Genomic DNA, 15867 nt, shown 5'->3' with positions numbered 1-15867 from the left:
TGGCAGTGGCTCACCTTCAAGATGCTCAAATCCATTAGCTACTGTAAGCTCCATAGTGGGAAAAAAGTTTAATCTACAGTCACTATCAGAAGGCATTTTAAAAATGTTATGCATCCCTCATCAGACTGATTTGCTCGCATAGACTCATCATCATTGTCTCTAACGTTTTTCATGCCACTCTCCAGATTCATTATTTTTACTTTGAAGAACTAGTATGAAATGTATTTATATTAGTATTATAAAACTTGGATTATGAGCTCCAGTGACCCATAAAGAAATGGAAAACACAAGAAGTATTTGTTCCCAGAAGTGCATGGCGCAAGCTGATTAATCAGACAAGAAGGATCTTCTACCTATTTTCACCTTCTTTTCTTCCAGTATCGTTTCACATTGTTCTGTTGCAAAAGTAGGTTAAAAATTATTTTTACATCAAACACTACGAAACTTCATCTTGTTGCAACCCTACCACAGAGCAGAAAACATGGGAGACAACAACTTCCTTTTGTACAATGTCCGTTTAAATTAGTAGCCAATGCCTCCCACAAACTCCACACATGCCAACAAATCTCTCAAGCAGACAGAAAAAGCTTCCACTTCCTTCCAAACAGCAACATCACCACGTGCCCACAGACCACTAGCACAGCCTAAGAAGATAATCCAGCTGCAGGCAGCCTGCTACTCACGCTGTATGTGAATAAGCTGCTTTGGCATTTTAAACTCCCCGGGGTAGAGGGACTCGTAGTGCGTGATGTTGCACTCCGCCTCGGGGACGGGGATAACCATGTTGTCCCGCTTCTCGCCATAGACCTGCTGTGCCGAGATTGCCCGCTGGAGATGGTGCTCCTGTAGCAGAAAAGGAGAAAGAAGTTAAACTGATTAAGTTGTGCTTTTAAATTACTTTTATTTTTCTGTTTTTAGGCTTTAAAACTCATCTCAGATCATTTCCTCACACTTTAGATCATTTGTTAGTGCATGTTAGTGTGTGTATAAGCATAAGTAATCAGACTAAAAAGAACTATCCATAGAGTGGTTTAGAGGTAGTCTGAGAATATTTTATTTTAGTATACTCAAAAAGGTGAGCTGCAGTCAGTACAGGAACACTGAAGCGCTGCAAAATCCTAACTACCATAAAAGTGGTGCATGTTTATTTGTGCATCTGAAGCAAAAACAAATATTAAAACTAGTCACGATGAAAATCTAGACCTAATGTTTAACAGAAATGTTACACATTTTACATTGTGGGATTATATCTGAACCATCAGTAGCAGTAGACAATGAAAGTACGCTGGCAGAACAAACAACTTTAGATAGTAATTTAACCCTTGGACTCATTAAGCAACTGTGAGCCAGAGAACTTAGCCCAGTTCTTTGCAACAAATATTATGGTAATTATTCTTTGTATCTTAACATAGGTAATATTGTGGGGTGGGGAAAAACAAACAAAAAAATAAAAACAAAACCAAGCCTGTAGCACTATACGTCAAGACCGACGTCCAACTGGACTCCAGCAGTCCACCAGCACCTTCCTATGATGTCCTCTACTGTTTGATTTCATGCTTGTGTTGTTCTCACTCTCATATGCAAGTTGCTTTGGATAAAAGCGTCTGCTAAATGACAACAGAACAGAATAGAATAGTTTTCATCAAGCAGTGACAATTTAAGCCCTGGTTTGTGATATGCTACATAAATAAATAAAAGCTTGCAGCTTACTCTAATGTATGCTGCAGTATTTGTAGTATACAATCCTTGTAGGCTTATTCGGTAGTTGATGCAACAGATGGCCAATCCAGTCAGACTGACTTGCAGCCCAGTTTGCTTTAACAAGTATTTTAACAGCGCTCCTACACGCTTTACACACAGTTCACAACCAGTTTCATGGCTGGATTTTGAGATATGGGCCAATGTTGATAAAATCACGAGAATCATAGCAGTGTTGTACTTTTTTTTTGTGATTTGTCATTACCTGAAATCTAACCGCATCTACTTCTGTGGGAGTTTAAAGTGATTAGGGCCTTAAGTACAACCCAGAGCCGTGGGGAGCTTTGTATGGAGATACAGGACAACCACATGAAAGGACAAACATGAGCACAAGTCCAGACCATCTGCCCCCCATTAAGTTTATCTAGGCCAACAGTATACTTCCTCTTCAATGGTGGGGCTCACCAAATCCAGACATCTTGGGACAGTGTCCTGCAGGTTTGCAATTTGTCCCAGCTTCAACAGATCTTACTCAAATTAAATATATTCAAAAGCCCGAGAAGCTCTGCACAATGGCGTGTGACTGAGTTGGCTGTGTTGAAGGAACACAGGCAAATCTGCAAGACACTGGTATAGAGGTCTGGATTGGGTGATCCCAGCGCCACAATACACAAAAGTTAACATGTCACTGAATCTGTGATGTTTAAAGTTCACCTGACCACATTAAGAAAAAGGCTCAGCCTAACTTCTGGTGGCTCTAAATGACATCTGCAACCAGATAAATGATCTGATCACACATCAGTTGTAATTTAACACAATGTTGAGGTGACAGGTTATTTTTAATGCAACTGCATAAGATATTTTGAGCATGTGTTAAACTCCCATATGCAGTGTGTCCAGAGTACTACAACAGACTACAGCTGCTGTTTTGTCTTCAAGTTGTCCAGGAACAAGTTTCATTTAGCCATGCTCAACGGCAACCCAGTAACAGCTTTGTGTGAACTTTAGACTGACCACCCCCAGTATTCAGCAAGTTAAAACATAGAAAACCGCTTTCGCACCACTGGGTAAGAGTAGTATACAATATTCCATCTCCCTGTGGAAAAGTAGAGGTGAGAACACAGCAAATTCAGTTTTATAAGAGGGCATGCCGCCTGAACTGCACAATGGCAAGCAGAAGCAATTGTACATGTGTGTTAAAAAATATTTCTGCCACAACTTGGGCAGGGATTTCCCACCCAAGTGGTTCAGGTCTGAAACAGCCTAATTTCTAACCACTTACACTTTGTAGTGTTATGTATTTTAAAAGTCAAACAGTGCCACTGCTGCATCAACTCTTTGCTAGGCCAGAACAAAGAACCACTTTTATCAGGGGACAGGACTAGGAAGAGCAAACCGGCCAGTTCAAATGTCTAAAAGTTGAAAACCAGTGTAGTATTTACTCTGTTTAATTCTAGACAGATGTGAAGCGCAGCAGTGGAAGAACATGAGTTAAGTGTTCTCATTTTCCTCCTGATATCATCTAAAAGCACCCCAACATACAGTGCAGAAAGTTAAAAGTTATGCACTCCTGTGGCCTTCTGGATGTGGAAAAGCCAAACCAGCTATAGTCAACAGAACTGGCTAAGGTACCCGCGCTGAACGGGCTTTCTGCTAGGGTTTTGCAATATATTGAGTCTTGCGTAAGATTTTGGCTTCAACTGAGCACAGAAACAGACATTTTTTTTTGCACTCTGCTTTTAGCCACTTGTTCTGATTGACACAAACTTTTGCTGCTTTTGAAAGCAAACCTTTGCCGATATCTGTGGTAGATCCGACGCCATTGCTGCAAATACTGTTGCAACATGTACATAAAAATACTTTAACCAACAACAAACAATAAAGTTGCGATGGACTTGGCGTGTGTTACACCCTGGGCGACTGTTCTCACGAAGCTAGCTGCTCACCTTGCAGCCACTGCTACAGCTGGTATTCTGTAAAAATAGTGCATGAACCAATTCAAAACCAAGCTGCTTTTTCCAGACTTCTGTGTAAAACAGCCATGGCAGCTTGCAGCAGGCTGCCCTAACCCTCCTATGACCTAAAGTTATCCTGATCTTTTGCAGCTGTGATCCTCACAACCACAGCTTGGGATTTCCTCTAGTGGGGAATGAGGCAAGTGGAGATTATGGGGCTTTTGTGAATGGCACCTAAAGGGAAAACATGAAATAGGTCATTTTAAGACCAACTGCAACTATTTTAACTTGACATGCAAGTTATCGTATGACTACATGAGAAAGGCAGTGATCTAAGTCAATTAAACAAACCCAGATGATAGGTTTATTACAACGAAAATTTCAGAATGTGTTTACTTTAGCCCGACAACTTTCTTGTGGGTGTCCACAGTGATTATGACAAACTGAGAAATGTACTACTACAGAGTGTAAGCCATGATATTTGCTGCCTTTAGCTTTTTTCCCTGCCTGCAAATATATAATAGGTACGATAATTCAGTGGCCTGGTTTACCTCAATGTGTATGAACAAAAAAAGATTTCTGCAGGAAACCTTCTGCATCATGTCCTGCAAACCTCAAACCCCACAAACATGACAGACCAGCTCCTGTAGCGAGATCACATCTGATACAGATAATCCCCAAGTTATCCTGGATGTGCATGACAGGGCAACTCAGGACAACATCACGAGCCATTTCTGGAGGCTGAATGTGTTGGAACTAAATAATACAATAGTTTTAAAGATAATTTTACCAATTAAACATACATCATTTCATGATAAATTTTATTATATAATTTGTCTTTTGTATGTTTTTTGTGATCACAAATGTTTTCAGTGATCACACTGAACTTGTTTCATAATGCATCACAAAATTTCTATTATCTAGCTAAAGCAAGCAACTTATTTATTGAAAAAGATGCAATTCAAATTGCAAAATGTGTTCCTTCAAATTTTGTCAAATGGAATAACGTTGCCTTCACAAATGTATAAAGATAAAACAACTGCTATATCAGACAGAAGGATGCTTTCCCTTTTGTCCTTAATTAATATCAAAGTAAACTTGGAAACAAGAGACAAACCCAAAGAAAGTTGTTACAGTCCTGTAATAAAAAAAATATGCACCACCATAAAAAAAAAAAAAAAAGACTTCACAGCAGCTGTTCTCTTTTTCCATCTCTACCACAACTGCAGATGAAGAAATAAATGAACAATTATTTCTCAAAGCACTGCATCTTCCTTCCAACAAATGTTCCCAAGAAAAATGGATGACACCAATGAAAGTTACCATGGCAACATAAGTGCTGCCTCCTACAGGTGCTTTCAGCTCATGCCGATCAAAGAAAAGGTAAAAGTGTTGAGGATGGTGATCTATATGGTGAATGGAGTACACAGTGAAAAATTCTACCCAAAACTAAATCTACAATCTCTATTTCGTTACATGCATGAATAGCCAGTAAGAGAATAACCATGAGGCCCTTTTATGAACCACAAAAAACAAGCAGTTCAGTTGCCCCATCGTGCTATAGTATGTCAAATCAAGACAAAGCCAAGTTCACACTACTGAAATAATACAATGACTACACAGTTTTGGGTACCTTAACATTTAAACTCATTGTATTACTCCAACAGACTGGCAAACATTTGCTTTATGTTAGTGTCCTTCGTAAAATACATATTTACCCTTCTTAAACCAAGACTTTCATTATCCATTTACATTTTGCGCCTCTTGCCATGATTTCCACCTGCTCCTCTGAATGAGGACCCTCTATAGTTAAGTGCAAATACCACCATTCAATACACCCAAGCACATGGATTTGATTCTTAAATGTAAAACAAATATTAAAAACAAAGCTACAATTTTAATTTGTAGAATGACTTTTTACTGCCTGAAACATCAGGTATTCAGTTCCACTGAAAATACTGATGGCACAAATTTTGCATGTCAAAGTGAATTAAAATAAGGGTTTCAAATCATGTATATATGAAAAGGAGATATAATGTCGTACACACATGCTCATGCCATAAATGCAAAAATATCTAACATGGTGAGTGCTTGCTGCTTATATTAACATCATTTTAAGTCCCATGTGTGGTCACTTAATCTGCTCTGCACTGCAACACTCCATTGTTGATGAACAGGATGTAGGTCAGGGATCTAAGCCATGCACTGCCTTGTAGTAAAACTGTCCTCTTTATCTTTTCTGTCACGCTGTTATGTAATGAGTGTATGTGTACAGTATGTGGGGGGAAGGCCAGGGAGGCAGGGTGGGGGGCATGCAGGATTTCTGCTGACTGTGCAGTAGTGCTTTTCTTGTGTCTCCATCTGTGGTTGCATCTCGGAGGCATACAAGTTACTGAGATATTCACCACAAGATCTGGCAATGGCTCACGCTCTCCTGCTTTTAGACCAGGGATGTCAAACTCCGGTCCTCAAGGGCCGGTATCCTGCAGGTTTTTGTTGCCTCCATGCTCCAACACACCCAACCAAAATTCATAAATAGGGTGACAAGAAGCTGCTGAATTAATTTGATTTGGATCAGCTGTGTTGGTAGAGGGAAACAACCAAAACCTGTGGGATTCCAACCCTCAAGGACTGGAGTTTTAGACAGTTCAAGTATGTAAATATATGAATGAAGCATTCATTTAAAAGCAAAGTAAGCCTACAATACTTTGCATGACAACTTTAAAGTGATTCCTTCTAACATATTCAAATTACAGTGTAAACTCACAAAACACACTTGGTTTATTACTTGTACATGGAAAAGAAACAGTTTATAAAAAGTGTACATCACTTCATACTGCAATCAGTTTTCACAACTCCATTCAAAATGGTCCTTTAGCCAATCATATGTCTTCCTAAACATTACAACCACACTAAGGACATAACGTTTCTACAACACAAAGCTTAATGGTGAGTTACGTTGGGACAATCAGAGACCAGCTTCTGCTTTTCTTCCCAGTGTATTTCCCGTTAAACTGGATAGCAACCACATGGCAGAGCTGGAGCTGTCAAACCAAGCAGCCGGCTCAGTATCTCCCTCTGGCGTTTATTCGCCGGAACGACACCACGTCCGAGGCCCGCACCGCTCGCCTTTACCAACCAGAAAGTCAACAAAATGGAGGTGCCGAATCAAGTCACGTGATTTCTTTGTGCATTTGGGCGCCGATTTCAGGAAAACGTCTCAAGAAAACACGAACAAGAAATAAAATAACGCAATTCTGCAACCTTTTAATACAAACTCCGGTGGAAGAGTTGGGCTAAATTCAGTATTCATCGAAATCCGTCGTGTGCACGAAACGGCAGATATGGCGGCCATTTTGCACAAGCTTGCGCAGGCAACATAGTGGCGCCTCTGACATGAACACATTCAAAAGATCCACCAGCAGCCGAGTTGCAAATGAAATTACATACCGATTCCTCCTCTTTTTCCATCCCAGTTGGCATCTGCGGTACTGCTCGGTTGATGGAGGCATATTCGTGCAGGTCCGGCAAATCCTCGCAACGGAAAACGGGCAGGGGCTTACTAGCATCCAACGCCCGTGCCCGAAACGACAATTTACTCATTTTTATTATAAAAGATGCAGCATAAATCTATACGCTCTGCTAGGAGTAATAGCAGGCCTGCTTCGAGTTCTCATGGATAAATCTGTGACGGTCTCAAGTCAGCCGGTCGATTGAAGGCGGGCTTAGGTCCGTAGTAGCGGCAACAGAGCCGGGCGGGCCCGGTTCTCGGTCGCTCTCTATCGGTCTCTTTTGCTCCTACGCTCCGCTGTTCCTCCCCGGTTCAATACGCCATGGCCAACATGGCGGACATTACAAACTCATGCAGCTCACCGCTCTCTGCAAGCGGCCCAACCCCCTCGATCACACGAACAACCATTCCCACGCAGTTTCGCACGCGTGCGCGCTCGAAAAAACCCTTCAGGGGTTAGGAGGGAGGGGAAGGGGACGAGGAGCTGGATGCTGATGATGGGATGTGAACTTGCCGGGCTCGGGCTGCTCTTATCCTGCGAGATCATGTCCACGCACCACAACTTTTATTTAATGTGCCACAAAATGAATCTATATAAAATCAGACAACAGCTTAGTGCGCTTCTACACACATCTAAGAGTTATATTTTACTTAAAACCAAGTTATGTTGTTTAACTTTGTAAAGTAGGCAACTACTTAAATTTCTATCATAGAATAGAATAAACTTTATTGTCATTGTAACAACTACAACGACATTTAAAGTGCCATTTTAGCTGATGCCTCATTCATTAAATAAAACCTACTATAAAAAGATAAAGATAAATAAAATATACAAACAACACAAGTGTATCCTCTGCTGCCCCAACTCAATCATCCATGATTGGCAGGATTTAAAATAATGACTGCCGTTGGGTAAAAAACTGTTCTTAAATCTGTTTATCTTTGTCTTGAATGATCTATACTTTCTTCCTGAAGGTAATAGTTCAAGCAGCGAGTGCCCAGGGTGCGAAAAGAACATAATGTGGAGCTAAAGATGACGTGATTTACCAAATGAATTAATATGTTTTGCATTCATCACCACCATGTGGTCTAAATGTTACTTTGCTTCAACTGTGCACTGATTTTAAATGATCTGCTGCTGTTCTTATACTAATGCATAAATCCTGTTAACACGGTTAAAGCTCATGTGCTGTCACTGCTGAGATTTCTCCACAGAAGGAGCTGCTGTTCCACAAAGTCACCATAGTTGGTTTTCAAGCAGTTTGGGCAAACATGAACAAATGAAAGAGTAGCAAGAAAAGGGGTTTGCCTCTTTTATTATCAAACTGAGTCACCCCGATCAATGAATTTTGAATGTTTCTGCAGCCCCAGATATGGAGCTGCCAACTGAGGGGCAACTTTCACACAGTGCACTGAATTTTCACACACCATCTTGGTTGTCTTTGTTTTCCTCCCAGCACAGTGGGCAAAGTCATCAATCCAGACGTTCTCAGGGTGTTTTCTTGTATTCTTCTGTTCTGAGTCATGTGTGATATCAAAACTTCTACTATTGAGCAACTGCTACAAAGCAACTTCCTTCAGATACTGATAAACATTTCCCTAAGTCTTATTAATGTGAATAAAAAAACGTAAATGTATACATTTATATAGAAGAATCTACACGCCAATAATAAAGCAGAATGCGCAAAATGTGATAATTGGTGGAAGCAACATAACTGTCAATTACATCATTCTTTGCAAACTTTGTGGTGTATTGCGTTACGCATATAGACTATGGCTGCAATTAGCTGGACCTAATGTTGCCTCGTCAATGAAGTAAATAAACTGAAGGTGGGCATCACAGAGCACAATCTGTGCAAAGGCAGTGTGAGGCATTCAGGTTTGTTGGCTGTTTTTTCTCTCTTTGGTAATAACGAACCAAGATGTGGCTTCAGCTCGTGCAGAAAGGCCTCAGCAGCATCAGATACATAACACCAGACTGCTCACATTATTTACAATAAAACAAAAAAAGCTTGAGCATGGCTGTTAAAAATCAGATGCCAGCTTAAAGTCATGTTGCTTTAAAATTAAGGCTCAGACATCAAATCTGGGATTAAAGCCTGTTTTAAGGCTGACAAAGACTGCTGGATTGTGAGTATGATCTTTGTCTTTGACTCTGTTATTTCTGTTGTACATTGTTGACTTGATCTGACGGGGACTGCAAATGGAAAATTGTCACTAATTTTGGCATATTTAAAATCTTACTTCCATCATTAATAAGCATTGTTCCTTATAAATGAAAAAAATAAAGGAGTTGCAATTTCTGATCACTTTGAGAAAGTGTTAATATTTCTTACAAAAAAAAAAAATATATATATAAAAAAAAGGCATCAGTGCAGCTCTTTGATTGTAACCAAAACAGGGCAGTGACAAATACACGGAGGCTGTCATCTGTTTATATTCCATCTATAACTACATAGAGGGGTTGGATGAGAAAACTAATAATTCTTTAAACAAAGAAAACAAAAAAAGATCTGTCCTTCCTGTACTAATACTGTAACGTATTGGCTCGAAGACTGTTAATAAGATTGTTAAGATAAGATTGTTAATATGAGCAAGCTTATAGAACATAATGAGATTGTCCAATGGGCCCAACATTTGTGGTTAAAGTTTGATTGTTCATTTAAAATCAACCTCTTGTGAAGAGCAAACTGTGCAAGGTCAGATTCACCAGCAGCAACGCAGTGCGTCTGATAGTATTTCACAGACATGAATCTGTCAGCTAAGAAATATCTAGTTATATAAATAACATCACATTTCAAGTGATGAACAAAACAAAATAAAAAGGATTCTGCATGAACAATTTGGCCTTAGTGATATGTACAGATACACTCTAAACCAGGGATACCCAACCCTGGTTCTCCAGGCCCAGAGTCCTGCAGGTTTTCCTGGTGCCCCTGCTGGAACATACCAGACTCAGACAAGCTCTGGATATGTCTGCTAAATACACATTGATTTAAATCAGGTGTGTTGCAGCTGGGACACTTGGAAAACCTGCAGGAGACCAGTCCTCGAAGACCTGGATTGAGGATCCCTGCTCTAAACCATTTATCTAAAATAAAAATACAAAACACCACATTTTAATCTTATCTCAACTGCATTATAACTAAAAATCTAATGATTAAAGTAATATACTGTGTTATCAATATGTATCTTGATACTTTGCCACCAAGGAAGCTTTGGAATTACAGTAAACCAGATGGAGATTGTGTCACCTTACCATGGACATATTGTGAGCCGTCAAGGCAGAATAAGTTCTTTGGTTATAACTTTTCCCTGTAAACAAGCATAAACGCCTGTTCTATACAGTTGATGTATTTAGAGCTGAATTTGTCTTATATAATGTACAATATTCAATCAACAAAAATTTGCTTTGACATAATCAATGACTTCTAATTTCAATGCTATTATAGGTCACTCAGCTAAATGCACTTCTGGTCAAGTTAAAAGTTCAGGAGCTTAAAGATGCATTGTGTAACTTTCAGACCTAAAACTCAGTGTTTCAGACTTCTTTGATGGAAAACTAACATCTATCATTTGGACTTTTGATGGCGTTGCTGCCCAACAGCATCCCGAGACTGAAAACGACATTATACCTCTTTTTCTTCTGCGACAACATGAGGTTGCAGCTTCTTTGCTTTATGCACCACATCACACACTAGCAAGTACATATAAACACACTGCTCGTTTTGAACGTGCACTGTGGTTGATTCAGCTATGAAAAGCAAGAGAGAATATCAGAGGAAGCAAGAAAAAGAACAAGAAAAGAGACAGAGAAAGGGATAAGACCAGAGTCAAGACAAGACTGGCTTTTACTGGCTGGAGAGGTCTCACAGTACACGTGAGATACAAGATGGATTCTATTATAGCCGTCATCACTAAGAAAACCTGCCAGAGTTCTGCAAGGTGCAGCTGTTATAACATATGCCAGAATCCAGACAGAAATCTTGGCTGTGTTGAACCTGCTTTGTAGTGCTTGATGTGAATATGACAGCAGGAAAAGTGACTTCTGCAAAACTATGGATGGATTTAGGCCTGTCACGGTTACAAATTTAACCATGCGATTAATTGTTTCACAAATGATGGCGATAGACAATAATATTGCGCTGAACGATTGTTGACATTTTGAGACAATTTTCAACTAAAATAACAATAAACCAATAATAATACAAGTACAGCCTTTCAAAGATAAACAGGCTTAAATTTCTAAAGATCATTTAGCTCGATGTGCAGACTAGTTTATGCTCATCCAGTCCCCAGTCTGCTAAAACATCAGGATTATTCCTGACACGTGGTTTTTTAGACACTATGTAACACAGTTACATAAGGGGACATGTTTGGACTTGACCAGAGGTGGAATGGTAAAATCGCATTGTTCATGTCATTATAAAGTGGAAATACTGTTTGTAATTTGTATGTTCATCCAGGCAATTAATACTGGCAGTGAAATGTTTGCAACCTTTTTTAAAATGTCGCCTTTTTAACAATATTAAAGGGCAGCATCACTTTACTAACCATGCTGTCTGAGTGCACACCATGTTGCACTGTCCTGTTGGTAGTTAATCTGTCGGCTAAACACCCCAATGAGAGTGGACAGTCAGGAAGGTGGAACTAGCCTGTTTAAGGTCTTTTTTTTCCCAGCTGGGAAAGCTGCAGTTGATGATTGTGTTTTAAATGCAGATGGAAGCTCGTTGTGTTGCCGTGTTTAGTTAATATTGTCTTAAAACAAACACTCGAGCGAGAAAAGAAAAAGGAAAATGATTGCATCCTGCAAACTTATTGCACTTATTTTATCTTATTCTGTGATTAATTGACTTATTGCTACAGGCTTAGATGGAATTTAAGACTCCAAAGTCCTAGATGATGGATATCTTGTCACACGTGCCCCTATGCTGTGATAACAGCTTAATATTAATTAAATCATGATGAAAAAACAAAAAGAACAATTTGTACCACTGATGCTTATATACCTAACAATGGTGTACCTGAAATATTACAGACAGATGACTTGGATGGTACTAAATAAAACAATAGTTTGAAGTCCAGCACGATGAGGAGAGATTAATGGATGCAGACATTTAAAGCTTGGGTCATCGTAAAAAATATCGCCATTTTGAATCAGCTTCCTGTTTTCAAACTGTGAGATGCTGGAGCTATGACTAAATCATTTTATATGCATAGTTGAACAAGACATTAATAAATGCAAATAACCTGTGAGGGTTGTTGTAGATTCCTGTGAGCACATACAAATGTTCAGGATGTGCAAGGCAGACATGATAATCATCATCCACTTGGGAGCAATAGACTCACATCTGTAGTCAGTAATGGAGGCCTGTAAAACAAGAGAAACAGACTAGTGGAAACATTAAGGAAGTTAAATATGTCCAAAGCAAAGTGTAAATAAAATTAAGAAGCTTATGACACAACCCGTGTATTGACTTTAAATGTCTTGTTATTTGATTGTTGCTTGGGGGCTATTTAAAATGAGATATGAAGGTTTACAAAGAAAAAGAAAAACAAAAAAAATCGAGCACAATTTGGTTTTCTATAGTTGTGCTCATATTTATTCATACCCTTTCATTAAAGAAGGAAAAAAACAGCTGCCTGTAAAATAAGCTGAAACGGACTAAAGTAATAATAAAATAAAAAATTTATGAAAATCATTACATTATTTTCAAATTCTGGTCCAATAGAAATTTTTTTTTTTTTTTAAAAGAGCAAACAAATAAGATAAAATATTACATATTACATCACTCATAAAGCAATATTTTGTTGAACAATCCTTAAAAGTTTCCGCTCCAGTCAGGTGTTTTCTGTTCCTCTCAGTCAGACTTCTGCACCTGTTGACAGGTACTTTGTCCCACTGTTCAACAGAAAAGTGCTCTAATTTGTCCAGGACCTTTTTTTTCCTTTCAACTCAATTAAATGAAAAAACAGTGTCTTATATGACTAAATTATACTTTTGCAAATTTTTAGTTATTGTTCCTTTTTTAAGTCTCCAATTATTTAAGTGACTGTTGTAAATTCAGCCTTTTCTTAAATGAAAGGGTCTGAATACATATGAGCACAACTGTACTATTACAACCATACACCAGCACTGACTATTGTCTTCACATTTGCTCCGTTTCAATTCACACAAAAGATCCGGATTCCTATAAAAATAAAAATAAAATAAAAAATAAAAAAAAAAAAAAGCAAGTACCTTTGTTGGCTTTTAAAACATCCAACAAGTTTTGGGACAAAACAAATTCCTTAAATGGAGCAGAATGATTAACAGAGCAGGACACGACAGCAAATTAGGGCAAACACTGTTACAACCATATGCGGACCACAAACATGGCCCACTACGAGGTCGACCAGAAAGACAACCGTCGACGGTAATCACTTGTCTCGACCCAGCTGTGTTTACACAAGGAGAGGCTACACAACCCTGCTACAACAAGCTGACAGGCTGCTAGCTGGAGGCTAGCTTAGCCTACTTACCCTGACCCTGCGCCATTTACTAGCCTGCTAAGAGTTTGCAGGCAGCCTACCCCCAGTTTTCGCTTGAACTCGTAACTCATTTGTCCACTTTAATTTCCTACAAAGACGACATAGAAGAAACGACAACATGTTTGAGTAGCAATTTACCTTCTGATAGCATTGCCAGAAGGGACGATTGTGATGATGGCAGTTCTTATGGTTGTCATGCTAGCCGAATGCTAACGATGGTTAGCTCCCTTTTGGACGCCTCAATGGACAAAAAAATTTTGTCTTTCTGTTTTGGAAAGTCCGGTTACATCCGACCGAGAGGGCGTCGTAGGCTTAACCTTGGATAAACGCGGCGATACCATGGCGATTGCAGCAAATTAGTACAGTTCGTAAAGGTTACTTCGACCAAAAAAAAAAAGATCCAAACTGACCACCAAGCCACTTTGCAGGCGAATTGTGATTGGCCAATGATTTCCACCAATCAGCTGTAAAGAGCTCAGGGAAGATTAGCTCACTGGTCCCCTCCAATACCTGAATAAATCAATAAATTTTTGTTATTATTTATAACAAGTATAAAAAATATATAAATAATAATAAAATAAAAAGAATAATAATAACAACAATAAAATAACAATAATAATAATAATAATAATATAAATAAAAAGCTTAAGTGAGTACTACTACTAAAACTGCTACTACTAATAATAATGATAATAATAATAATTAATATTAATAATAATAATATAAATAAAAATCTTAAGTGAGTACTAATAAAAAGGAATTGAAAAAACATGACATTTATTTCAATTACTCAATAACCACCAAATTATCCTTCACCTCAGTCATTAACATTTCTTTATTCTTCTAGTACAGTTGCAACATTTGTTATGTAACTGCCACCAGAGCTGTTCAGCCCCCTCCACCCCTCATCACTGCCCCCTTGCATGAGCCTTGTTGCAGGGCTGCATCTGCTGCCTCCTTTGATGCTGTGCTAGCTGCACCACAGATTTTTATATATATATATATATATATATATATATATATATATATATATATATATATATATATATATATATATATATATATAAAATGATCTAACACAGTGGAAAGAGAATGCTGCATAATGGAAGCATAGAGGGAAGCATATGGAGCCTGTAATGCTTCACCACCGCCGCCCATCATGCACTTGCTGTTGAAGCTGCATGCACGCCTGCTCAAAGACATTGGGAGTGGAGGAGGCATCGCTATGATTAATATTGCTTTGCTCAGCTCTCCCAGCGAGGTCATAAGCAGCCATCTGTAGGCAGTGGAAAAACCTTAATATGCACTTTGATTTAAATATACGACTGTTTTTACGCATTTACATATTTCACATTTCAACCCACTGCATTGATAAAGTAGCTGGCAAATATATTAGCCAGTTGTTTTCATTTGTACTAAAGCATCAGTTTCACAAAGGCTCATTCTTCTGTGATGGAAAATAGACTGGTTTTTGAGCTGGCTAAGACTACAGCAAACTATAAATGAACTGGAAGCTGTTTCATCATTCCAGGACATCATATTCCTCTCAGATCATCTAGAGGGCAGTGGAGACCTACGTAAGACTTGTGCCTCAATTGGGATTACAACTCATAATACAGATTACTCACCTCACTATCGCTTGTCTTTTGAGACTAAAGTTACACAGCTAAGCCTGTCATCAACAAATGTATCATATATTTGGTTGCTTTTTGTGTTACAATATCTCAAACAATATGTAATTAGTCTGTGTTGTTTTTTTTTTTTTATTATTGGAAGGAAATTAACTTTAAAAGTGTCTCATAGATAAGTAACTATTTTATTACATGCAGTTCATGGATGGTTTGAATTTCTGTGCATGCAGTGAATGCAACAGTGGGAAATAGTTTAAGACTGGCTGAGATCAAAGGGAAGTAAATCATACACTAACAACCATTTGCACCCCTGCCAAACAATTTGGGCCATCTGCTGACGGCGATTCAAATGAAGGATGGTGTTTGGTTGTTCTTCACCATAGGAATCCAGACTGAAAGCAGATTTCATTGCATAGCTGCTACAAGCACTTTGTAATCATTCTTGTCTCACAAAAGTTGTGATTTGATGAAAGATGTTATGCATGTACATATTGACCTTTGTAAGATAACATAACGTCACTTACTGACACATTTCATGTTT

At 38.6% G+C, this 15867-nt stretch overlaps 1 protein-coding gene across 3 annotated transcripts in view; it reads right to left on the bottom strand.

Moving 5' to 3' along the window:
- epc1a (enhancer of polycomb homolog 1 a) overlaps positions 1-14087 on the bottom strand; it is a 31516-nt gene extending 17429 nt beyond the window's left edge. Inside the window, exons 1-3 of one of the 3 annotated variants that reach the window (XM_079259877.1) lie at positions 13834-14087; positions 12415-12535; positions 684-843 (exon numbers count right to left, since the gene is read on the bottom strand). In XM_079259877.1, the coding sequence (XP_079116003.1) occupies positions 684-783 (100 nt within the window). In that variant the 5' untranslated portion in view covers positions 784-843; positions 12415-12535; positions 13834-14087. Of the gene's footprint in view, positions 1-683; positions 844-7103; positions 7470-12414; positions 12536-13833 lie in introns of those variants that run through there. The other 2 variants (XM_079259878.1, XM_079259876.1) reach the window with 2 other exon arrangements.
- Positions 14088-15867: the final 1780 nt, after the last annotated feature.

The sequence above is a fragment of the Telmatherina bonti genome (genome assembly GCF_933228915.1).
Source record: "Telmatherina bonti genome assembly, chromosome: 20".
Lineage (NCBI taxonomy): Eukaryota > Metazoa > Chordata > Actinopteri > Atheriniformes > Telmatherinidae > Telmatherina > Telmatherina bonti.
Note: the sequence above shows the minus strand (reverse complement) of the source record. Positions and strands in the feature narration are given on the sequence as shown.